This window comes from Leptopilina heterotoma, unplaced genomic scaffold (genome assembly GCF_015476425.1).
Source record: "Leptopilina heterotoma isolate Lh14 unplaced genomic scaffold, ASM1547642v1 Lhet_44, whole genome shotgun sequence".
Classification (NCBI taxonomy): domain Eukaryota; kingdom Metazoa; phylum Arthropoda; class Insecta; order Hymenoptera; family Figitidae; genus Leptopilina; species Leptopilina heterotoma.
In genome coordinates this window covers 2,549,841-2,575,304 of record NW_025111084.1, presented here as the reverse complement: position 1 = coordinate 2,575,304, position 25,464 = coordinate 2,549,841, and the positions used below count along the sequence as shown (strand labels likewise).

Here is a 25,464-nt window from a genome sequence, read left to right as displayed (position 1 = left end):
GAAATAAATGAATTAAATTAATAAATAAATCAAAACGAAATAAATTAGATTAAAAAATGAATCAAAACGAAATAAATTAAATTAAAAATAAATCAAAACGAAATAAATTAAATTAAAAAATAATTCAAAACAAAATAAATTAATTAAATATATCAAAATAAAATAAATAAATTAAATTAAAAAATAAATTAATTAAATTAAATAAAGATTGAATTTTGTAGAAGTTAAAAATGATTGCAGAAATTCAATGATGTTTAAAATATTTTTTAAATTCTCGTCAGAATGTCTATTATCTTTATAAATAATAAAATTCTTCTTTGGAATTCAATTATTTTCAAAAAATTTAATAAACTTCTTGGCAAAATTTCAATTATTTTTCAAAATAACAAAATTCTTCTCCAAAATTCAATTATTCTCATAAATTACAAAAAAAATTTTCGGAGGAATTCAATTATTTTCATGCAATTTTAATAAAAGTTCTCCACAAGATTCAATTATTTTTAAAATTTGTAATGAAATTCTATTAAAAATTTAATTATTTTCAAAACTAATAAAATTCTTCTCAGAAATTCAATTATGTTTAAAATTTTTTAAAAACTATCGTCAACATTTCAATTATTTTTATGAATAATTAAATTCTTTTTCGAAATTCAATTATTTTCAAAAATTTTAATAAAATTCTTGGTAAAATTTAAATTACTTTTATAAATAAAAAAATTCTTCTCCGAAATTCAATTATTTTCAAAAATTTTAATAAAATTCTTGGTAAAATTTAAATTACTTTTATAAATAATAAAATTCTCCTCCGAAATTCAATTATTTTCAAAATATGTAATAAAATTCTTAGGGGAAATTCAATTATTTGCATAAATCACAAAAATATCTTCGAAGGAATTCAATTATTTTCATACAATTTTAATAAAAATTCTCCACAGGATTCAATTATTTTTTAAAATTATAATGAAATTCTATTAAAGAATTTAATTATTTTCAAAACTAATAAAATTCTTCACAGAAATTCAATTATAATTTCAATTATTTTTATAAATAATAAAATTTTTCTTCGAAATTCAATTATTTTCAAAAATTTTAATAAAATTCTTCTCATTATTTAAATTTTTAAATTACCTTTATAAATAATAAAATTCTTCTCCGAAATTCAATTACTTTCAAAAAATTAAATTTTTTTACTGGAATTTAATTATTTTTATAAATAATAAAATTCTCTTTAAGAATTCAATTATCTTTATAAATAATAAAATTCTTCTCCGAAATTCAATTATTTTCAAAATTTATAACTCATTGTAAATTTTTAATTATTTTCAAAAATTTTTCTTAATTTAGTGATTTTCAATATCTACTATTACAATAAAATTTCTCAAAAGAATTTAATTATTTAAAAAAAAATTTTGATAACATTCTTTACGAAAATTAAATTATTTTTTTATTATTTTCATAAAGATATTAAAATACATTTTAGGAATTTAATTATTTGCATAAATAATAGAATTATTCTTAAGAATTCAACTATTTTCATAGTCATTTTTTTTATAAATACTCATTGCAGAATTTCAATTATTTTCAGTACGTTTCTAATTCAATTCCTCAAAATAATTCAATTATTCTTAAAAATTCTATAAAAATTCATCGAAAAAATTAAAGTATTTAAAAATTTGATGATGTGATTCTTTATGGAAATTCAATTTTAAGAAACATTCAATTATTCAATAAATTATTTATTTTTATATTTAAATAATTGAATTCTCGTAGAATTTTCTAATAAGAATTAATTTAAAAATGAATTTTAGTTCAAAGTTCTAGAAAATATTTATAGTAATAATAATTGGAAAATTATCAGTGACATTAAAAATAAAATTAGAAAATTGTAAAAAATTTAACAATTAGAGAAATTCGAAAATAAATGTAACAGAACATTTTTATGAGTAATTATAGTTAATTATATATTTATAGTAATAATAATTAGAAAATTATCCAGTGACATTAAAAATAAAATTAGAAAATTGTAAAAATCCCGAGCACAGCAAAAATAAAAATTATAAAGTACAATAATATTTATGATTGAAGAATGAAAATTGATTTATCACATTAGTTTTTTCGTTAAAATGTTTTATTTGTCACAAAAGTGAAAAAGAAATAATTGTTTGATGCTGAATTGCAATTAATAACTGATATATACGATTTTCTCCGCAGGTACCGTCCTTCAATGGATCCTCGTACTTACGATATCCGGGATTAGCGGAAACTTCGCTTTCCTGGTTGGAATTGGCTGTCACTCTAAAACCAACAGCACGAAATGGTGTCATTCTCTATAATGGTCATCACAGCGATGCCACTGGCGATTTTATTGCACTTTACCTATCAGGAGGTCATGTGCAATTTACTTTCGATCTAGGAACTGGGCCAGCGACACTGAGGTAATAAAAAAAAAATTTCTATTTATACATTTTTGCTCAAAAATATTTTCGAGTTATTTTTAATGAAGTTTTAGTTTTATTCACTAATTTTTTTCTGAATAATAATATTATTAATAGTAGGTATTTAAATATAAATTATAATAAAAAAAAATAGTAAACAATAATTTTTTTTTCGCCCAAACTTAAAAAGAAAATATTCAACCTACTTAAAAAACATTTTCTTCCTCTTTTTCCTCCAAACTAACAATTCGGAGGCAAAATAGATGCTGTAAATTGGAGTGTAAATAAATCATTTGCTCTACTTTCGGAACAATAACTTTTTTTTTTTAGAAAAGACAAAAAAAAAGTGAAAACAAACACCAGGGGGAATTTCAATTTCCAAGTACATAATATATCCTCTGGTTGTACCGTTAAAAGCTTCTTATAATCTAACGTAAATTAAATCACAACGAAAAACTAAATGTTCATTCAGGAAATGTGTATCTGTTTTTGGTGCGGGTGCTATTACATAATAATTATTTACCTCGCGACAAAAAAATTTTCATTAAAAATAAATGACAACAAATATTTATTTCAAAAAAAGTAAATAAAATAAAACATTAAATAAATTGGATGAAAGTGGAAATTATACTAAATAAATTAGAAAATATTTGCTACTCTAATTTATAGTAGTAAGAAATAAACAGATATCATTTTTAGTTGAAAATAATTTAGGAGAAAAATAGTTTTATTAGTACAAAATTAATTAGTAGAAAAATTATTTTTAGTAGAAAAGTAATTAGTAGAAAAATTATTTTTAGTAGAAACTTAAGTAGTAGAAAAATTATTTTTTGTAGAAAATTAATTAGTAGAAAAATAATTTTTACTAGAAAATTAATTGGTAGAAAAATAATTTTTAGTAGAAAATTAATTAGTAGAAAAAGTAGTAGATTTGCAGGATAAATAAAGAAAAGTAAAATAAATAAAAAAAAACAAATAAGAATTGCAATCATTTGCAATACATATTAAAATAAATCCTAAAAAATTAATGTTTCAACGAATAAAAATAAGACGATAATTAAAAATTACCCTTTCGATAATAATCCTTAAAACATATCGCATATCACGATAATATCTCACTTAATTCCTAATAATTAATGCATAAATTGAATTGCTGACCAAAATTGTCAGAATCCACTGCGCGCTTATTTGTCTCGTGTATTCTGCCAGTATAAATAAGATATTGAGGGCAAATCGATGTTGGAAAATGTGTATATATATAGCTATAGTGAAAAAGCATTGAATTGTAAAATCAAGACCCATATATTCTGACAGCTCTGGTCGCCTATCGTGGGAGCGGAATCTTTTAATAATTTTTTTTTTTTTATTTTTATTTTCATCTAAACTGACGGACGAAAAACAAAAGGGAAACAACGTTAAAGCCGATACCTCAGAAGATGAACATTATTTTTCTATTCTCACTTTAAAAAAAAAAAAAAAAAAAAATCAATAATCCTCTTTCTGTGGAGAGAAAAATTAACGACTTTTTATTTTAACTCCACCAATTTTTTTCTTCTTCTCTTTTTTAAGATGAAAAAATCTTAACTAATTAGAAGCTAATTTTTAAATTGTGTAAAAATTGCAAACTTTTTACGTTTAAAAAGTTTTTTTAGTTCTACCATCGTCGATTGAAAAAAAAGAATTATTTGTAATTAAATAACTATAAGTTGTATTTGAATAATAATTAATTAATTATTATTTAAAAATAAATTTATTTTCAAATTAATTAAATAATTAATTCCATTCCATTATTTTGAATGCAATTTTAATTCATTTCCTCGAAAAAATTTAATTATTAGCTATCAATAATTTTAATAAATTTATTTATTGAATTGAGGAAATTTTTTGAAAATAATTAAATTCTTTAATATAATTTCATTTCAATTTTTAAAAATAATTGAATCTTGTGGAGAATTTTTATTAAAATTGTATGAAAATAATTGAATTCCTTCGAAGAAATTTTTGTGATTTATATGAAAATAATTGAATTTCGGAGAAGAATTTTGTTATTTTTAAAAGTAATTGAAATTTTGCCAAAAAGTTTATTAAATTTTTTTTGAAAATAATTGAATTTCGAAGAAAAATTTTATTTATTTATAAAAATAATTGAAATGTTGACAATAGTTTTTAAAAATGTTTTTGAACACAATTGAATTTATTTCTGTGAAGAATTTTATTATAGTTTTGAAAATAATTGAATTTCTGCAAACATTTGTAACTTCTCCAAAGTTCAATTTTGTTTTCAATGTTTAAAATTCAATGAATTTTAAAAGATTCAAGTAAAATTATTCATTAAATATTTTATTAATTATTAGTAATAATTTTTTTTTCAGTTCTTTAAGAATTAATTGAGTTTATAATTTTTTAAAAAAAAATATAGAATTACAAAATAGAAAAATACAAAAATACGAAATGTGAAAATACAAAAATGCACAAATAAGAAACGTAAAAATACAAGCAAAAATACAAAAGTACAAAAATACAAAATGTGACAATACAAAAATAAGAAATGTAAAAATACAAGAATATAAAAATACAAAAGTACAAAAGCACAACAAAAAAAAAATAAAAATACACACAAAATACGAGAATACAAAAGTATAAATATAAAAGTGTAAAAAAAATACAAAAATGGGAAATGTAAAAATACAAAAATACAAGCAAAAGTACAAAAGCACAAAAAAATAAAAATACACGCAAAATACGAGAATAGAAAAGTGTAAAAGTGAACAAAAGTACAAAAGACTTTCATAAAATTCGCTGCCTATCTTCTTTCACTCAATTTCCTTTCTTTTTTCTATTAAAAAGCAATTTGTTTCCTCCTCGCTATAAATGTACTATCGCACGTGTTTGAGGATTCCCTCCACCCCGAAAAAGAAAAAAAAAGTTTTACAGAAAACAAATGAAATTTAAATGATCGATTAGATAAAAAAGTAAAAAAGTAAAAAATAAAGAAGAAGAAGAAGAGTTGGACGTGAGTTGATCGTTTGATCTTGAGTGTATCGGTCGTTTAGGCGCGAATCAAAGTCTGAATATTCATAAAGGAAATCAGCACTGCATTGTATGCACGTGTCACTGCACAGACATAGACACGAGAAATGTATGTAGGTATGTATACAGAGAGAGAGACACGAAAATACATATAGTTAGAGATCGGCATGTCATACTGTGGGAAGATTGGCGTGTAATCGGGTCGTGTTCGATCCAGCTTTCATTTCTCCTTTTATTAGACCATAAATTCATAGAGTTGCGGTCATTGCACACACGTCTCACTTGTACGCTTTCCTTTTTCAAACCATATCCGCTACACGAACTATTAATTACTCTACACGAAATATTCTATATATAGTCTGAATTATTACACCCCCAAGTGTGATGTGGATTTTGTAAATCAAATATCAGGTTTCACTTTTTTATTCTCACGTTTATCATCATCATTATCATCATAGTTTATTTCGTTCAACAAGAATTTCATTTCTTAAAGATATTAAATGCTTTTGTTATTTAAATGCAAAAAAGCATAGAAAGTAAAAATCAAAAGAATTAAAATTATATTATAGTTAAAGAAAATAAATTAAATACTTAAATAAATTAAAAATGTTAATTTAAATTTAATTTGCTAATTAACAGATAAAAATCAATTTTAATTTAAAAAAAACCTAAACAATATTTATATTAATAATCGTTGTATTCCGGTAATCTGTTCGCAGCATGAAGTTAGTTGCTTTTTTGTTTCCTAACTTTTGAAATAATTTTCCTTTTCAAAAGTTTTCAATTTTAAAAATTAATGTAGGTACTAAAAATCATTGAATTCTTGCAAAGTATTTATCGAAAAATTTTTAAATAATTGAATTGTATTTCCAAAAAATGTAATTAAAATTGCATTGAAAATAATTTTATTCTTGACAAGATTTTCATTAAAATTCATTTAAAATTTAAATAATTGAATTCTTTTGAAGAATTTATTTCAATTTTCTTAAAAATAAAAATAATGGAGTTTTTTAAAAATAATTTTTACAACAAATTTTTAAAAAGTCATTGAATTTTATCAAGAATTAAATTATTCTCAATAATCGTAATAAAATTCTTTGCAGAAAGTCAATTTATAAATAATGAAAATCTTTATAAAAAAATTAAATTATTTTTTATATAAATAATAAAATTCTTATCAAAATTTCATTTATTTTCAATACAATTTTAATCTATTTCTTCAAATTCAATTATTTTTAAAAATCTTTTAAAATTTCTCCAAGAAAATTCAATTATTCAAAAAACACTTAAAAACTTTTAATAAAATTCAATTTAAGAATTCAATTATTTTCATAAATAATAGAATTTTCGCTGGAATTCAATTATTTTAAATAGAATTTTATTGAATTACAGAGAAAATTATATTATTTTGAAATTCTTCGTAAGAATTCAATTTATATCAATAAATAGTACATTTTTCTCAGGTATTCAAAATTCAATTATTTTAAATACCTACAATTTTCATAAAGTTTTCAAAAATTCAATTATTGTAGAAAGAATACAGTTTTTCGCAGGAATTCAATTATTTCATTAAAATTCTATTCAAGAATTCAATTATTTTCAGAAATAAAATTTTCGATGTGTACTGAAAATCATTGAATTCTTGTAAAGTAATTTAAAAAAAAATGGAATATAATTGAATTCTTTTCAACAACTTTATTAGAGTTTTTGTATATAATTGCATTTTCCTTTACTAATTTCATTAAAAATAGTTAAAATAATGTAATTTTTAAAAATAATTTTAATATAAAATGTTTAATATATGTAATTAAAATTTACAAAGAATTTTATTAAAAACTTTTATTTTATTAAAATTATGAATATAATTAAATTTTTTCCTATAAATTTTATTAAAATTGTATCGAAAATAATTGAATTTCTCAGAAGAATTTTATTATTTACAAAAATAATTTAATTCTTGCCAAGAATTTTTTATCCAAATTGTTGAAAACACTTGAAAATAATTGAATTTTAATAATATTTTTTTAAAATATAATTGTATTCTTTCGAGAAATTTTATTAAAATTGTATTTAAAATAATATTTAATTCCTCTGAAATAGATATTTTATTATTTATGAAAATAAATAATTAAATTTCTTTGAAGAATTAAATTCTTGTGAAAATACGCAGATATTCAATTATTTTTAAAACTTTTAGTAAAATTCTTTGCAGAAGTTCAATAATTACTTTCAGAAATTTAAATTTAATTTTTCACAAAAATGGAAATATTTTTGTTATTATATTAAGAATCTTTGAAGCAATTCAATTATTTTCAGAAATTTTAATTAAATTTTTCACAAGAATGGAAATATTTTTGTTATTATATTAAAAATCTTTGAAGAAATTCAATTATTTTGAAAAATCTTAATAAAATTGAGGGTTAATTTTTTTGAATAATGGAAATTTTGACAAGAATTTTACAATTCATAAAAATAATTGAATTGTTTCGAAGAACTTTATCTGAAATTTTTAAAATTTATTGAATTTTTTGAAGGAATTTTATTAAAAATTCATCAAAAATTGTCGAAAATAATTTGAATTTATATTAAAATTCTTGAAAATAATCGAATTTATTATTTAATTTAATTTATTACTTAATTTATTATTTAATTTATTTTAATTTATTATTAAGTTAATGTAAATGAATAAGTATTCAAATTAATTTACCAATTAAACAGAAAAGAAAATTTTCATTAGTAATTCACGGCATTTTCTTATAATCATAAACATAATATTTGAATAAGCATATCGTATGTTTTTGAAATAAAATATGAAAGTAAAAATGAATAATTTATAAAATACGAAGGAAGGAGGTGTATTCGTTTATGTAAACCATTTGAATATTGAAACAAGGATTTAGACACAAGGCTATTCAAATTCATGAATTTTTACGAAAAGTCTCGAAAAAGCAATTTAATAATAATTAGTCTAAAATTTTTAAATGTTTTATTTACTTGGCAAGAACGAGAGAGAGAGACAGAAAGAGAGACCCTTTTTCATATTCACTTCCTGCGAAACGGAAAGCCTTTATTAATAATTTCATTTTAGGATTAGCGAGCCTCAAGGCATGCCAGTAGTATAAGTAGGTTTACGGTCGGACGGTTATAATGGAACTTCTTCAAAGGGAAGTTTAGAGCCAGCGTTGAAAGATGAATCGAGGCTTAAGATAAGCCATTTTTCGGAGTCTTTATATTAATTTTCCTTACTTTTTACTGTTTCATGTCTCCTTAGATTATGTAAATTTTTTTATCAAAAGCATTTATTATACATTTTCATAAATTTTTTTTAATTTATTATTTTTAGAATTTTATTTTTTTTTCCTTCTCTCTCTCTCTCTCTCTCTCTCTCTCTCTCTCTTTCGTATACACCGTTTTGTATGTATATGGACATGAAATTCACCTCTTTTGCCTCCTCCTTCACTCTTCTTTATACGAAAACCCTCATTTTCAACTTTGAAGTTTTAATATTTCAATAAACGAGCAAATAGTTTTCTGAAACTTGTGTTTTCGATTATCATATTTTTTCCACTATATATATCTCACGTGTTTTGCATTTTAATATTTTTTTTATCACAAAATATTTATATAGATTCTATTTTTCATTTTCATAAATTGATATTCAAATTACTTACATGGGGAAAAATGGATTTTTTTTCAAGTAAATATTACTTTAATACTGTATTAAATTTACTGTAATATTTACTGTATTAAATATTAAACTGAAAAAAAAATTTATTTATTTTTATAAATACTAAAATTCTTCTCCGAAATTCAATTATTTTTAATAAAATTTTCATCAAAATTTCAATTATTTAAAAAAATTTTTCTCAATTCCATTCAATTTCACCAGAATTTAATTATTTACAAATTTTTTATTAATTTTTTCGCAATCATTCAATTATTTTTATAAATAATAAAATTCTTTTTATGAATTTAATTATTTTCAAAAGTAATAAAATTTTATTCAGAAATTCAATAATGCTCAAAAAAAAAAATTTTAATTCTCGTCAAAATTTCAATTATCTTTAAAAATAATAAAATTCTTCTCCGAAATTTTCAATTATTTTCAAAAATTTGAATAAAAATCCCGGCAAAATTTCAATTATTTTTCAAAAATTTTCCTCAATTCAATTCAATTTCAACAGGAATTTAATTATTTTCAAATTTTTTAATAAATTTCTTCGCAATAATTCAATTATTTTCATAAATTATAAAATTTTTACAGGGATTCAATTATTTTCATAAATAATAAAATTATTTTTAGGAATTCAATTATTTTCGCATGAATAATAAAAATTGTTGCAGAATTTCAATTATTTTTAATAGAATTTTAATCGAATTCCTCGTAAAATGTAATTATTCTTAAAAATTATATTAAAATTCGTCGAAAGAATTCAATTATTTAAAAATTTATTCATAAAATTCTCTATGGGAATTGAATTTTAAGAAACATTCAATTATTCAATAAATTATTTATTTGCATTTTATTTGTATTTAAATAATTGAATTTTAGTAGAATTTTCTAATAAAAATTGATTTAAAAATTAATATCAGTTAAAATTTTAGATAATTGAATAGGTATTAAAAGCAATATGAGTTTTTCGAAATAATTGAATTTTGAAATTAATTTTTCTGAAAATGTTTAATTGAATTTTTTTATTTTATTTGAAGTTTTTATTTTCTAATATTTATTATTTACAAAATATTTTAATTATTCTTTTATTTGTTGATTGTTTTTTAATTAATTAATTACTTTATTTCCATTTTATCTTTATTGATATATTATTTAATTTTTTTTTATTAATTTAATATTTTAATTTATTATTAAGTAATTTCATATAATTTATTTATTTATTTAGAAAGAAATAATTTTTTTTTCATTAAATAATTAAAGTTGTGAATAATTGTGTTTTAAAAATTTCAAGAAAATTTATAATATTTGGAAGTAAATGAATTTTTTTTCTTTTTCAGGAGCGAGTCACCTGTAAAGCTGGGCGAATGGGTGGAAGTAAGAGTCTCGAGAACAGGACGTCTCGCATCCCTGGAGATTGAGGAGGAACCTGCGCAAGAAATCCTTGCACCAGGAGCATTCACCCAATTGTCGTTGCCCCTGAATCTCTATTTAGGCGGCGCTCCATCCTCGGAAATTTATTCTCCAAAAATGAAAACTAAGTCGAGCTTTGTTGGCTGCATACAAACTGTTATTCTAAATCGTCGTGAAGTAAGTCACGTTCCTGCAATATTTCTATTTTTAAAACTATTCTCTTTTTTTTTTTTTTTTTTGTAAATTTTATTTTCCAAACTCGGAATTTTTTTTTTTATTTTATTTATTGTTTCTTTTTTTAATAAAATAACTTTTTAAATTTTAAACAAGAAGTAGGTAATAAATAATAATAATAATAATAATAATAAATAAACTAAATTTGCAAGTTCCATATTTTTTTTCGAAAAATTCTTTTCAAAAATAGCAATTTTATTAAAAATTAATTTCCGAATGCTTTTAACTTGAATGTTTCTTTTTAAATTTCAACGCTTTCATACATTTAATTGATAGAAATTAATAGCCTTTCATTCGAAACTATATACAAAAATTTTCAACTACATTCCATTTTCAGAATATTTGTACCTACGTTTCATGAATTGTTAAAAAAAAAATTACAATTATTTCTAATTCTCATTTTGTTTAAAAAAAAACTCAATTTTTTTTTGAAAATTTTAATTATTTAATTTAGGGAATAATTTTTTTTTTAATTATATAGTGATTTGAAAATAGCTTTCGGAAAAAATTTTATTTCAAAATCACATTCAATATATTACACACTTTCCAGAAAATTTCATCCTTTAAATTCTTAACGATTCTCGATTTGAATTTTTAAACATTAAACTCTCGCCCACTTTGAAGCGAAACTCTGATCATTAACTGATAAAGAAGTGTCTGAAAGGTTCTTAATAAAAATTTTATATCTCCTTGAAAAGCAGTCAGAAAATATTTTTTAAACTCGCCAACGAGAAAATTGATATCGAGAATTGCATTATAAACTTCGAACATTGAAATTAAATTCTGCAAAATATTAATTGTAGATATTTTTAAAGATGATGTAATTATTAATCAATGATTATTATTATTAATTCAATAATATTATTAATTTATTACTAATATTATTAATTTATTATTAATATTATTTAATAACTATTATTAGTTATTAATGTACAATTAATTATTAATTATCAATTATTCATTACTAATTAATTTTTATCATCAATATAATTGATTCACAAAAAAAAAATCAAAAATTGATTAATAATTAATTCACATTTTTTTATTTATCTACAATTGATAATTAATAAGTAATTAATATTCATATATTTATTTGGAAATGACAATCATTCAATTATTAATTAATAAATAATTGATCAAGAATTTATTTATAATAGTAATGATATTAATAATTTCTTTGTCTATAATAATTATTCAATTATTAACAATAATAATTAAATTATAAGAAATTTTTTTTTGGTTATTTGGACTTGATATAAAGAACGTTTCATTGAATTGAATTAGATCTAATTAGAAATATACATAAAGCAGAAAATAGTTATTTATTTCTAAATAAATGAGCAATAAAATGAAGTACATAAAATAAAATAAATATAAAATAGATATAAATAAATATAAAAAATATAATAAAATAAAATAATAAATATCGTGTGAAATATAATTTTAAATTTATTTGTAATAAAAAAATGATAATTATTCATAAATTAATGTTTAATTAGTTAATTAGCTAATTAATGAACTTTAATCTGTAAGGTAATTAGTCTTTCGAAATTCTATTGCCGGGGGTATTATTATTACAATTTTGCATAAATTATGAATTCCCTATAATTCAATTCAAATGTGCATTAATTCAACTACAATTAATTAAATTTGTAACGAATTTAATACAAAAATAATTTCTCTGTCTGGTAAATCCAGCAGCATCTGTTTTAGAAATATTGTTTACAGATTTCGAAACATTGTATTTTTTATTATTTTCTAAATGTTTACTATTATTTAGGTATAATTTTACAAAGAATTCTATTTAAATTTTTGAGAATAATTGAATGTTTATGTGGCATTTTATTAATTTTTTTTTAAATAATTACATTCCTAAAAAGCATTTTATTATTTATGAAAATAATCGAATTCTTGCGAACGATTTTATTAGAATTTTTTTAAATAATTGAATTTCCAAGAAAAAATTTATCACTTTTCAATTTTTTATTTAATTTTTTCAAAATTCAATTGAATTTTGCAAAGAAATTTATTACAATGCCTCAAAATAATTGAATTTTCGGGAATAATTTTGTCATTTTTATGTTTAATAATTGAATTCTTTCAAAGAATTATTTATGTAAATAATTGAATTCTTGGGAAGGATTTTATTAAAATCTAAAAGAACAATTGAATTATTTAAAAAAATTTAATTTAAATTGTATTTTAAATAATTAATTCCTTTCAAACAATTTTATTAAAATATTTGAAAAAATAAAAAAAAAAAAAAAAAAATTTAATTAATTAATTAAAATATTTTTTATTTTTATATTTTTTTTTTCACAGGAAATCAATTGATTTTCTGTGAAAAATTCTAATATTTTTGTAAATAATTGAATTCTTCCAAAAAATTAAAAAAAATTTTTTTTAAATAATTGATTTTTCGAGGAATTGAAATTCAATTTTTAAGAATATTTAAATTTTTTGAGCAATTCCTGTAAAATTGTATTAAAAATAATTGAATTTCTGCTATGAATTTTATTATTTCTGAAAATAATTGAATAGTTGCAAAGAATTTTATTAAAATCTTGAAAAATAATTGAATTTCTGTGAAAAATTTTATTTTTGAAAATAATTGAATTCTTTATAAGAATTTTATAAACATTGTTTTAAATAATAAATTTTTTCGAAATATAATAAATATTATGAAAATTTTATTTTAAATAATTGAATTCTTGTGAAAAAAATGAATTTGTGAAAATAATTGAATTTTTCTATTAATTAATTTAAAATAGTTTTAAAAATAATTGAAATTCTTGGCTGAATTTTATTAATTATGAAGATAATTGAATTCTTGCGAAAGATTTTATTAGAATTTTTTTAAATAATTCAATTTTTAAGAAAAAATTTATTACTTTTAAAATAAATCGAATTTTGCAAAGAATTGTATTAAAATGCCTCAAAATAATTGAATTTTCGTGAATAATTTTGTTATTTATCCTTAATAATTGAATTCTTTTAAAGAATTATTTATGTAAATAATTGAATTCTTAGGAAGGATTTTTTTTTATCTAAAAGAATAATTGAATTATTTCAACAAAATTTAATTTAAATTGTACCTATTTTAAATAATTGATTCCATTCAAACAATTCTATTAAAATATTTAAAAATAATTCAATTCCTGTGGAAAATTCTAATATTTTTGTAAATAATTAAATTCTTCAAAAGAATTTTTAAAAAAACATTTTTTTAAATAATTGATTTTTTCGAGGAATTGAAATTAAATTTTTAAAAATAATTACATTTTTTGAGCAATTCCTGCGTAAAATTTTATTAAAAATAATTGAAATCCTGCTATGAATTTTATTATTTATAAAAATAATTGAATAGTTGCAAAGAATTTTATTAAAATTTTCAAAAATATTTGAATTCCTCAGAAGAATTTTATTATTTATGAAAATAATTGAATTCTTGTGGAAAACTTTATTTTTAAAAGTAATTGAATTTTTTGATTAATTCATTTAAAATAGTGTTAAAAATAATTGAAATTCTGGGATGAGTTGTATTATTCATGAAAATAATTGAATTATTATTTAGAATTTTATGAAAAAAATATTTAAATAATTGAATTTCTATAAAAATTGTTATTATTAGTGAAAGTAATTGAATTATTGTGAAGAATTGTATAAACATTTTGTTAAATAATTGACTTTTTCGAAATTCTTTTAAAAATTGTATTCTAATTTTGTTGTATTCCTTTGAAAATTTTATTATTTATGAAAATAATTGAATTTTAGATGAATTTTATCATTTTTAAAAAAAAAATTGAATTCTTTTGTGAAATTTTATGAAAATACTGGATACTGAAATTAATTGAATTTCGAATATTTTTTGAAATTAATTAAATTAAAAATAGTTAAAAAATAATTAAATTAAATTTGATTATAATTTTTGAGAATAATTGAAAAAAAATTGAATTCTTGCAAAGAATTTTATTAAAATTTTTAAAATAAATAATAAATTAGTAGTTAATAAATAGTAAATTTTTATTAAATAAATTTTATTAATAAATTGGTATAAATTACTATTGATTGGTAAAATTTACTAATTCAAAAGCAAATTTTAGTCACTATTTCAAATTAGAAAATATTTTTACAAATTAAAAATTAGAGAGTAATTAAATAGTAAAAAAAAATTTAGAATGAACTAGAAATTTGGAGAATTTTTTTTTTTTAATATTCTCACATTCGTTATTAAGAGGGAAAGTATAATAATCCCTGGAGAATAGGTGTGGAATTCTTAAGCGACAATAATTGTCCCATCTCTTGATACTTTAGGTCTTTGAAAGTTTAGGAAGGTGGGGTGATGGGGGGGAGGGGGCTTTTAGAACAAACGTCGTTCCATTGTGTATAAGGAGAACTCGCTCGCGATGAGACGAAAATTGAGTCAGCATGGAATAATAGAGACTGTGATTTTCAATAGGTTGGCATTCTCGCTGAAGCTTTGGGTGGAGTGAACGTAGGAAATTGCGGACATGCCTGTGAGGCTAGACCTTGCGGTGATGCTGAATGTCGTCCTATGAGAGAAAGATTCACCTGCAGATGTCGACCAGGAATGCCGCATCCATGCCCAGCGACAAACGAATATATCGCCTCAATAACTTCACCGTCAAAATCAAATGTTGTATCCCTTGGGCACATACAACAGGATAAATCTGTACCAAGCTTCACTGGCATCGAAAGCTATCTCCATTATAATGACGCTGACACCATGAAAAGGTAAGGAAAAAAAAATTGTAAATATTTTTCAAACAAAATTTCTTTCTGATGTGATTTTTTTTTCTTTCATTGTGAGCAGTGCTCGAATGCACTCGATATATTGATGATTGATTTCTGATGGTTTTTTTTACTATTATTAGAAAACTGATAAATCTATTATTACTTGTCGGGTATATTTGTTAAATAAATAAATTATTGGGAATTTCGTTTTTGATATTTGTACAAAGTTGAATTGATTTTATCAAAGTTTAAACGGATTTTAATTCAATTTTTGCGACGAATTTTTTTTAAACTTTTTTAAAAGACAAAAAAAGTTTTAAAAAGTTTAAAAAAAATAGTTTTCAAAAAGTTTAATAAAATTTGTTAATTATTTCAAAGAATTTTATTAAAATCTTTGGAAAATAATAAAATACTTTCACGGAATTTAATTAAAACTTTAATGAAAAGAATTAAATTCTAATAAATGAATTTTATCATAAATTTTGATAGTAATTGAATTCTTTGGAGAAATTTTATTGAAATTATATTGAAAATAATATTGAATTCCTGCGAAAAACTTTATTATTTATGAGAATAATGAAATAAAAAAATTAAAATTTGTAAAAATAAAAATTCAATTGTTTCAAAGAAAATTAAAATTCTTTCGAGGAATTAACTTACAATTGTAGTGAAAATAATAGAATTTTTCTAAATAATTTTATTGAAATTTTTTAATATAACTGAATTTTTTCAAGAATTTTTATTAAAATTTTTACAAGTAATTGAATTCCATCACCGAATTTTGTTGAAATTTTATTGAAAATAATTGAATATTACTCCGAAGAATTTTATAATTTATGACAAAAAAATTGAATTCTTGACAAGAATTTTATTGAAGATTTTGTAAATAATTTGTTTCGAAGAAAAATTAAAATTCTTTTAAGAAATATAGTTAAAATTGTGTTTAAAATAATAGAATTTTAAAAAATTATTGAAAATAATTGAGTTGTTTTGTAGAATTTCATTAAAATTCTATTGATAAGAATTGAATTCCTGCGAAGAATTTTCGTTATTTTTTTAAATAATTGATTTATTTTAAGGAATTTTATTAAATTTCTTTTTTAAATAATTGAATTCTGTCAAGACTATTTATTGCAATTGTAATAAAAATAATTGATTTCCTATTGAAAAATTTTATTATTAATGAAAATAGAAAATAATTAAATACCTGTAAAAAATGTTATCAAAATGTTTTAAAATATTTGTATTTGATATATGAATTTTTAAAAAAAATTTTAAAATAATTAGATTTTTCAAGGAATTTAATTGAAATTGTACTAAAATAAATTGAATTTTCTTAATCAATTTTATTAGAATTTTTTAAAGTAATTGGATTCTTTCAAGGAATTTTATTAAATTTTTTAAAAATAATTAAATTTTGTATCTTATGAAAATGATTCAATTCTTGCAACAAATTTTTTGAAAAGAATTGAATTCTTTCGGAGAATTTTATTAAAATTTTAGAAAATAATTGTTTTACTAGAAAAACTGAAAATTCTGTCGCAGAATTTAGTCAAAATCGTGTTGAAGATAAATAAATAATTAAATTTCAATAAAAAATGGTGTCAAAAAATTTTAATTTAATAAATATTGGCAAATTATAATTACGGAAGATTAACATTATTTAATTATATAATTATTTAATTATTAAATTATTAAATATTTTCTCGACATTAAATTATTAAACATTTTACTGCTATCAAATTATTAAATAACGTAATTATCAATTACATACAGAATCTGATTAAGTAATTAACGTAAGGATTTTGTTTTCTCTTTTGGAGAAGAAACAAAATTTTCTTATACAAGATTTGACTTAAAAGGAAATAAAAATATTGAATAAAAGAAAATAAAATTACATTTAATGCTGAAAGGATTTATTCAACCCTGTATTTATTTTTTCGATAAATTCAATATAGATGTAATGTTATACGTATAATATAGAATCAATGAGAATGAACCCTTTTATTTAATTTTGTCTACCATTTGGTTTAAGCTCAACAATTTCTTTCACGCCCTCATCTCTACACTCTTGATGGTTAATTAGATATTTTATTCAGCTGGAAAATTGCTCTGTCTCCTTTGTGTTAATTTAATTAAATGTTATTTATCTTGTTTTATAGAAAATTATATATTAATTTCAATAATTACAACAATTACAATAATTTCAATTTAATTACAATTACAATAATCAATAATAAGTTAATTTAATAATTATTTTTCTTTAGTAATATTTATTTTGTTTTTTTTCCTATTTTAATAAATTGTATTTATTTTATTTATATACCTATTCATTTCATTTTCATTTATTTAATTTTTATTTATTTTATTTGCATTTATTTTACTTACTTGTCATTTATATTTACTTTTCGTTTTATTTTCCTTATTTTACTTACATTTATTTTATTATTATTAATATTTATATTTCTTTTATTTGCATTTATTATATTTATATTTCTTTTGTTTGCAATTATTTTCTTTACATTTATTTATTTTATTAATTACACTGTTTTAGTACTAAAAAAGAATTTTTTCAATTTTTAAAAAAAATAATTTCCATGTAGAGAGAGATTATAAATAAGTAACTTAATTAGCTAATTATCTTGTACGTTATTAAATCGCATTTAAGATCCAATTTGAGGCTGTTCTTTTAAATTAATTAAAGATAATTAATAAGATTACTACCTACCTTTTTTTTCTTTTTTGGAAAATATGGAATATTTATTTATAGTCTAAAAGAAAAAGAATTTACTGTGAATAATTTATTTGTCTTTTATCGAATATTGAAAAAATATTTTACATAAATATTTTTTTGCTTTTTTAGGATTATCAGCTACAGAGTGGATATAAACATGAGGTTCAGGACAAGTAGCAGTAATGGACTTTTACTATGGAGTGGCCGACAATCGGATCCTTTGGAGGACGAGGATCCAAATAATGATTTTTTGTCACTCGCTCTTGATCAAGGATTTCTCACATTATCGTACAATCTTGGATCGGGTGAAGCTGAAGTTAGATATAATCTCACTCGATTAGATGACGATTTGTGGCATCGTATCAGAGCCGTCAGGTGAGATTTTCTTTTTTGATTCTTGTTAGAATTTTATTATTTTTTAATTATAATTATTTTTGTTTGTTAACTTCTTTCACATTTTTTATTTTATTTTTTGTTATTTTATTTTTTGAATTTTATTTTTGAATTTTGTTTTTGAATTTTATTTTTTTTTTAGATTCTTATTTGAATTCTATTACTATTTTTAATTATTGTATTCTTTTGTTATATTTTTTGGATTCTTATTAGAATTTTATTACTATTTTTAATTATTGTATTTTTTGTTATTTTATTTTTTGTTTTATTTTTTAGATTCTTATTAGAATTTTATTACTATATTTTTAATTATTGTATTTTTTTGTTATTTTATTTTTTTCAGATTTTTTGTTAGAATTCTTTTATTTTTTTATTCTCTAATTTTTATTGTATTATTACTTATTATTTATTTATTCATTCATTTGTTTATTTATTTAGTAACAACGCGCATACAAAAAAATAAAATTATATTTTATAGATATATTTCATTGTCAAATATAATTTAACATTTTTTTTAAAATACTATATTTTTATTATTTATTTTTAACAATTGTAACTTTTTTGTTACAATTTCGTCTATATTTTCTCTTTTTCATATTTATTTCAATAGTTCCATAAATATTTTTATATTTCTTCATTTATTTCAATATTTCTATACATATATTTAATTTCATAGATATTTAATTCAATATTTATTTCAAAAATGTGACTGACGTTTATTATTCCCTTTTTTTCAGGAATGAACAATGGTCGTCCCTTATTGTCGACAGTGGACCTGGAGTTTCTGTCTCATCTCCCGGTCAGTTACGACAATTGAACACCGATACGGGTCTCTTTATAGGTACGAATAATTTTTCAATTGTTTAAATTTTTAATTATTGAATTTTCAGTTTATCTCATTTTTTAATTTCTCAATTTTCTCTTTACTTAGTTTTCCAAGTAATTTTCTATTTACTTTTATTCTTAATTCAGTTACTTAATTATTCAATTTTAAATAAATTACTTAATTTTCTAATTACTCAATAATTACTCGATTTTTTAATTTCCTAATTTTCAAATTACTTAGTTTTCTAATTTATTTACCAATTCAAACTTAATTTTTGAAATTTATGTAAAATATTTTTGTTTTATTCTCTATTTTTATTTAATATTATTTACAATATTTTTATTTATTATTTTTTACAATATTACTTTTAATAAAATATTTAATATTTTTACACATAATATTTACGAAAAAGAAAATAATTTTATTTTTCTCGTTGACACTTTTGACGATTACTTTAATATATAAATTTTTTTTTCTAATAAAGGTGGAGCGCCCGATATCGTAAGGACGACAGGCGGAAGATACACAAAAGGCATTGTGGGTTGCATCAGCGATCTTGTGCTCGATTCAGATTTTTCTGTTGCTCTTTCACAGCCGGAATCTGCAACTAACACTGAATCCTGCATCCCTTGAGTAAGTCCTTTTGCTCCAGTCGATGGAAATCTCGGGAAATGGAGCTAGGATATAAATATATAAATAATAATAATAATAAAAAAGAAAAATGTCTAGTGGTGGATCTCCTCGAAACAAGTCGCCAGTGACAAACACAAAAACAAACGGAAAAAGAAAAACCAAAGCGAGAAAAAGGCGATGTTTCAAGTTTGTACAGATTCCCTCCTTTAAAAAAAATCCAAAACGGTGGCCATCCCCGTCACCAGTGAATGACAAAAAAAGTGTTGTTACCAAAGGATGGACTCGAATCTAGTCAGCGAAAATGGTTTGTTAATATCATATTTATCCCTTTAATAATTTTCTTTGAAAAAAACACTTTCCGGGAACATTTTTCTTTCCTCTTCTCTAGAATCGAATTGAGAGAAAATAGATTGATTAAATCTATCGAAATTAATTTTAGTTAATTTTAACTGAAATTAATTTCCGTTTCGAGTAAAATTTATTTTTGTGTTTATTAAATTTTGGTTAAAATCGAAATTATTTTCGTTTAGAGTATAAATTCATTTCACTTTCAACTAAAATTTATTTTGGTTAGAATCGAAATTTATTTTGGTTAGAATTAAAATTAATTTCGGTGTCGACTAAAATTTATTTTCCTTAGAGTTGAAATTTATTTTGGTTAGTAATGAAATTAATTTCATTTTGAATTAAAATTTATTAAAAAAAAAAAAATTAATAAAATGAATTTTTGATGGGAAGAAAATTCAATTCGACGAAAATCATTTCGTTTTTCTAAGTTCCTGTAGGGAGAAACATATCATGAGAAACTTTTTCACTGCCGCTCGAGCATATCTCTCTCGTTAATAGTTTGAATGCGCAAGAAAAAAAAAGCTCAGTGGTTCTATTCTAAAACTTAGCTCTAAGGTCTTTTAAATATTTAATTTCATCCTCTTGTTTTGTTTTATTTTATTACAAAGTCGAAAAGATTCTTCTAGACAAAGAGTGCCTTTTTTTAAATCTCCCTTGAAACGAAAAGTTTCAAAAAGCAAAAAAAAAAAGAAAACGAGATCAAAAAAGTCCCAAAATGTAAAAAATCGAAATTTCTAAATTTCTAAATTTCTAAATTTCTAATTTTCAAATTTCCAAAATGGAAATTTGAGAAGTTTCAAATTTTTTGAGAGATTACTGTTACAAAAATTCAATGAAAAATTTTGGTTACATAAACAGAATGGAAAGGAAAATGTTACCTAGAATTAAGTGTGAAAATTTTATAGAAGGAAAAAAAGTGCTAGTTGGCCTAAAAAAAAAATCATTGAGAAATAATCATTTTACGTCAATTTTTCTCTCCTGTCCGACTAGAATATTTTCCCGGAAAAATTGTAAATATCCCCCCCCCTCCCCAAAAAAATACCCTTAAGCGGAAAAAAAGAAACAAAGTTCAATTGCCATCCTTACATATCGAAAATTTTTTAAATCTCTATAGTTTTCGAAGGAAAATCACATTCTCTATCTAAGCTTTCTCTGAATTATTATTATTATTGCAAAGAAAAAAAAAACTTTTCATGATTCGAGTCGGACCGTATGAATGTGTGTAAAGATTTGCAAGGGACGGACCAAAAAGTAAATGATGAATTAAATACCGCCATGAAATCCTTGCATTAGGCTACTTAGTCGATTGTTTACAAGAAAAAAAAAGGAACCGAAATAATAATTATAATCAAAAGGAATTAATTTTCAATGGAAAGCGTTAATGCTTGTAAACAAGTTTTAAAAAGCTCCTTTCTTTAGAGGGGAAAAAAAATATTTTCGAGGAAAATTATATTATGGACTTTATTCTTTTTTCAACTTATAAACTGAATTTACATTTTTTCACAATTTGTTCCTACTTGAATTTTCTTTTCATCGCATCTGCATTTAATTAAAGTTCTATTCAATCGAATTTTAATTTTCTATTTTTTAATCTTATTCGTTTTATTTTCTTTTTTTTATTCTTATTTCTATTACTATTTTTTAATTTTTTAAAATTTTAATTCTACCTATTTCTATTTTTATTTAATTTTATTTATTTTTATTCTTATTTCTTTTTTTTATTTTCATTTTTGTTCTAAATTTTAAAACTTTATTCAACAGTTTATTGAACTGTTGAATAAAATCTTAAATAAAATGAAATAAAATGAAATAAAATTATTAAATAAAATAAAGTAAATATAATTAACTAAAATTTACTTTGATTTCAATTAAAATTTATTTTTGATTAAAATCGAAATTTCGTTTTTAATTAAAATTCATTTTTGTTAGAATTAATTTCGATTTTAACTAAAGATTATTTTCCCTAGAATCGAAATTTATTTTGGTTACAATTAATTAATAATAAGAAAATAAAAGAAAAAATCCAAATTTTCCTCGCAATATTTTATTTTCAACATGGATCCCATTCTATTTTACTAACGAGTCCTTAAAAAAAAGAAAAAATCTCGGTTTCCATTGATCAGAAAATAAAAAAGCCAAAGCATCGGGTTTTTTTTCAAAAATAAAAATACTGATCAGATAAATCGCAGGTCAATACGTATTCACATCATATCTAGAAATATAAAAGCGGAATAATAAAATAAAAAATTCTAGATGATAAAGGTAATAAACAATTGGGTGGTTTTTACTTTTAAAGGCATTAAAAAAAAGGAAACCTCTTGGTTTTAATTATAAGTAAAAAACAACAAAAAAAAGAAAATAAAACTGGTTTTTAAAAACGTTTTTATCACCCATGACTGATGATAAAAAAAAAATTTTGATTCATCGTTATATATGCATAGGTATATAACGAAAAGTTATTTTAAAGCCAAGGTGTAAGCACTATTTCCAATTACATCGTAGAAAGCAAAAAAAAAAAAAAAAAAATATGGGCTTAGTCAATTTTGTACGAGTGTTATTTTCTGGAATCTATATTATAAATATATATAAAATATACACACAAAATATTATAAATAATATACATATAAATATATTTACACTGAGACCTCGATCAGTGATCACGTAATTAGAAAAAAAAGAGAAAAAGAAAGGAGAGACAAGAGAGAAAGGAGAAAAAAAATGAGAGAAAGAAAAAACGAATTAAATTTGAGAATATTGTTTAATTAACGAAATATTTGTTTTTAATTATATTGATAATTATGGTGAAACTTGGTGTAAATTTAGAATTCGAAAAAAAACTTTGAACGAATTCTTTTTTTAACTCACGACTTTGTGTGTGTGTGGGTGTGTAAAGTGGAGCTTTTTTTAAATTGTGCAAATGTGTACGTTTGTGTATATAATAAGTTCTCTCAATGATGACTTGAATTAGAAAATTTCCATGAAACTAAAAATTTTATTTTTATTCTTTTACTTTATTATATTATTTTGTTCTTTACTTTAAAAAATTTTTTTTTTATACATTTTTTTCAATATATTTTTTATTATATTTGTCATTTAAAAAAAGTTCCAGCGCAATTTTTAAAAATATTTTTTTGTATACTCTTTTTACATCTACATTTTTTTTAATTAAAAAATTTGTTTGAAAATTTTTTTTAAATATTTTTTTGTACATTCTTTATACGCATCTATTTTCACATTTTTATTTTCTCCTTTTTTGATTGTTTTAAATTTATATTTTCTCTTTTCTCCAATTTTTTTATTTTCGACATTCGTTAAGGTTTTGAATTTTCGAAAAATTCTTTTTTTTGCTGAAAATGTTACTTTCATTTTTTGCAATTTTGAAAATTATATTAAAAAATAATTAATTTTAAAATTACTATATTTATATTTAAATGAATTAATAATAAATTAACAGTTTTGATAATTTTATAGTTTATATTTAAATTGATCTAAATATATAAATATAAACCATTCAATTACTAAAATAATTCATCAATTATTAATGCATAATTAATTTAAACTATTTTTAACTATCGATTATTATGATTTAATAATTAAAATAGTTAATAACTATTAAATAATTGTACTAAATTATATTAATTAATTTTTAATTACCAATTATTAAATTATTAAATTATTTAATTATCTAATTATTTAACTCTAAATTAACAAATACTAATTAGTATTAGTATTTTAATTAGTATTAGTAGTTAGTAATAACTAATTAGTAATTACTAATTACTAATTAATAATCACTAAATAATAATTAATAATTAATAATTAATAATTATTAATTATTAATTATTAATTAGGAAATAGTATTAATTAATTAATAGTTATTAATTAGTAATTAGTATTAAATAATTATCAGTTATTAATTAATAATTAGTAATTATTATTTAGTAATTATTAGTTAGTAATTATTAGTTATGAAAGATTAATTATTAAATAATAAAATTATTTAATTGTTAAATAAATAACTATTATTGAATAGTAAGTAACTAAAATAGTTGATAAATTTTAAATAGCAGTTATTTTTTTAACAGTTTATTTTTTATATTCAGTTTTTTTTTTGTAACTGTAAAACTTGACAGAATTAAAAATTTTTTTCTTAGTTATTTATTGTGGATAATTGAACTCTGCGCAAATTTTGCAGTTCAAGTCTCATTGAGAATTGTAGGAATATTGTACAGATCGCATAATCAGATTAAAATTATATAAGAAACAATGTACTGCATATAATGTATGTGTTAAATAACGAAATGGCGTGATATTAGCGATACACTCAATTCTAATAGATAATTATTCATTTTCAATATTTTTTTTTAATTTTCTTTTCTTTTTTTCTTTATTTAACATTTTTTTTACCAATTTTTTGTTTCTCTATTATCTATTCTCTTCTTATTTCAATTTTTGGCTCCTTTAATTTTTTTTCCATTTTTGAAAAAAAAGTGAAAACAAACAAAAAGTTTGTCGAGAACAGATTCAAATCCAATTTTCCAAAATATGGAAATTTATTTCTTCATTTCGGAAGAATTTGAATAACTTAAAAATCATGAATTTGAGAAAAATAAATTTCTCGACAAATTTTAAGGTTTTTTTTTATTATTTGTTAATATTTTGTTTATTTTTTTTGGGCGCGTTTTCGAAAAAATAGTCAATGTGTGTGATAATATCACAGTAAATGAGCAAAAAAGAGAAAAAAAAATTTGGAAGGCGAAAAAAATGTGAGAACGATAGAGAAAGAGAGAAAAAGAGAGAAAATTCGATAAAATAGCGAAGTATGTCAGTTCAGTTGGGAGCTGAATAATAAATTTGTTGTCTTCTTCGAAAGAGGTAAAGCGCATCCTTTTACATCTGTCGTACACACGACTCTGTCAGATGCAATATTTCTAATGAATAAAAAGCGCGCGTTTCTCGTCGTGGTGCTGGATTTTTCTATTTCTATTTATAT

General features: G+C 20.6%; 1 protein-coding gene across 5 annotated transcripts in view; it reads left to right on the top strand.

The window, feature by feature from the left end:
- LOC122507011 (pikachurin) overlaps positions 1-20,720 on the top strand; it is a 165,321-nt gene extending 144,601 nt beyond the window's left edge. For 3 of the 5 annotated variants that reach the window (XM_043619486.1, XM_043619487.1, XM_043619485.1), the window contains 6 exons: positions 2,212-2,435; positions 10,476-10,725; positions 15,242-15,537; positions 18,401-18,646; positions 19,402-19,505; positions 19,975-20,718. In XM_043619486.1, coding sequence (XP_043475421.1) covers positions 2,212-2,435; positions 10,476-10,725; positions 15,242-15,537; positions 18,401-18,646; positions 19,402-19,505; positions 19,975-20,123 — 1,269 coding nt within the window. In that variant the 3' untranslated portion in view covers positions 20,124-20,718. Of the gene's footprint in view, positions 1-2,211; positions 2,436-10,475; positions 10,726-15,241; positions 15,538-18,400; positions 18,647-19,401; positions 19,506-19,974 lie in introns of all 5 variants that reach the window. The other 2 variants (XM_043619488.1, XM_043619490.1) reach the window with 2 other exon arrangements.
- The last annotated feature ends 4,744 nt before the right edge of the window (positions 20,721-25,464 follow it).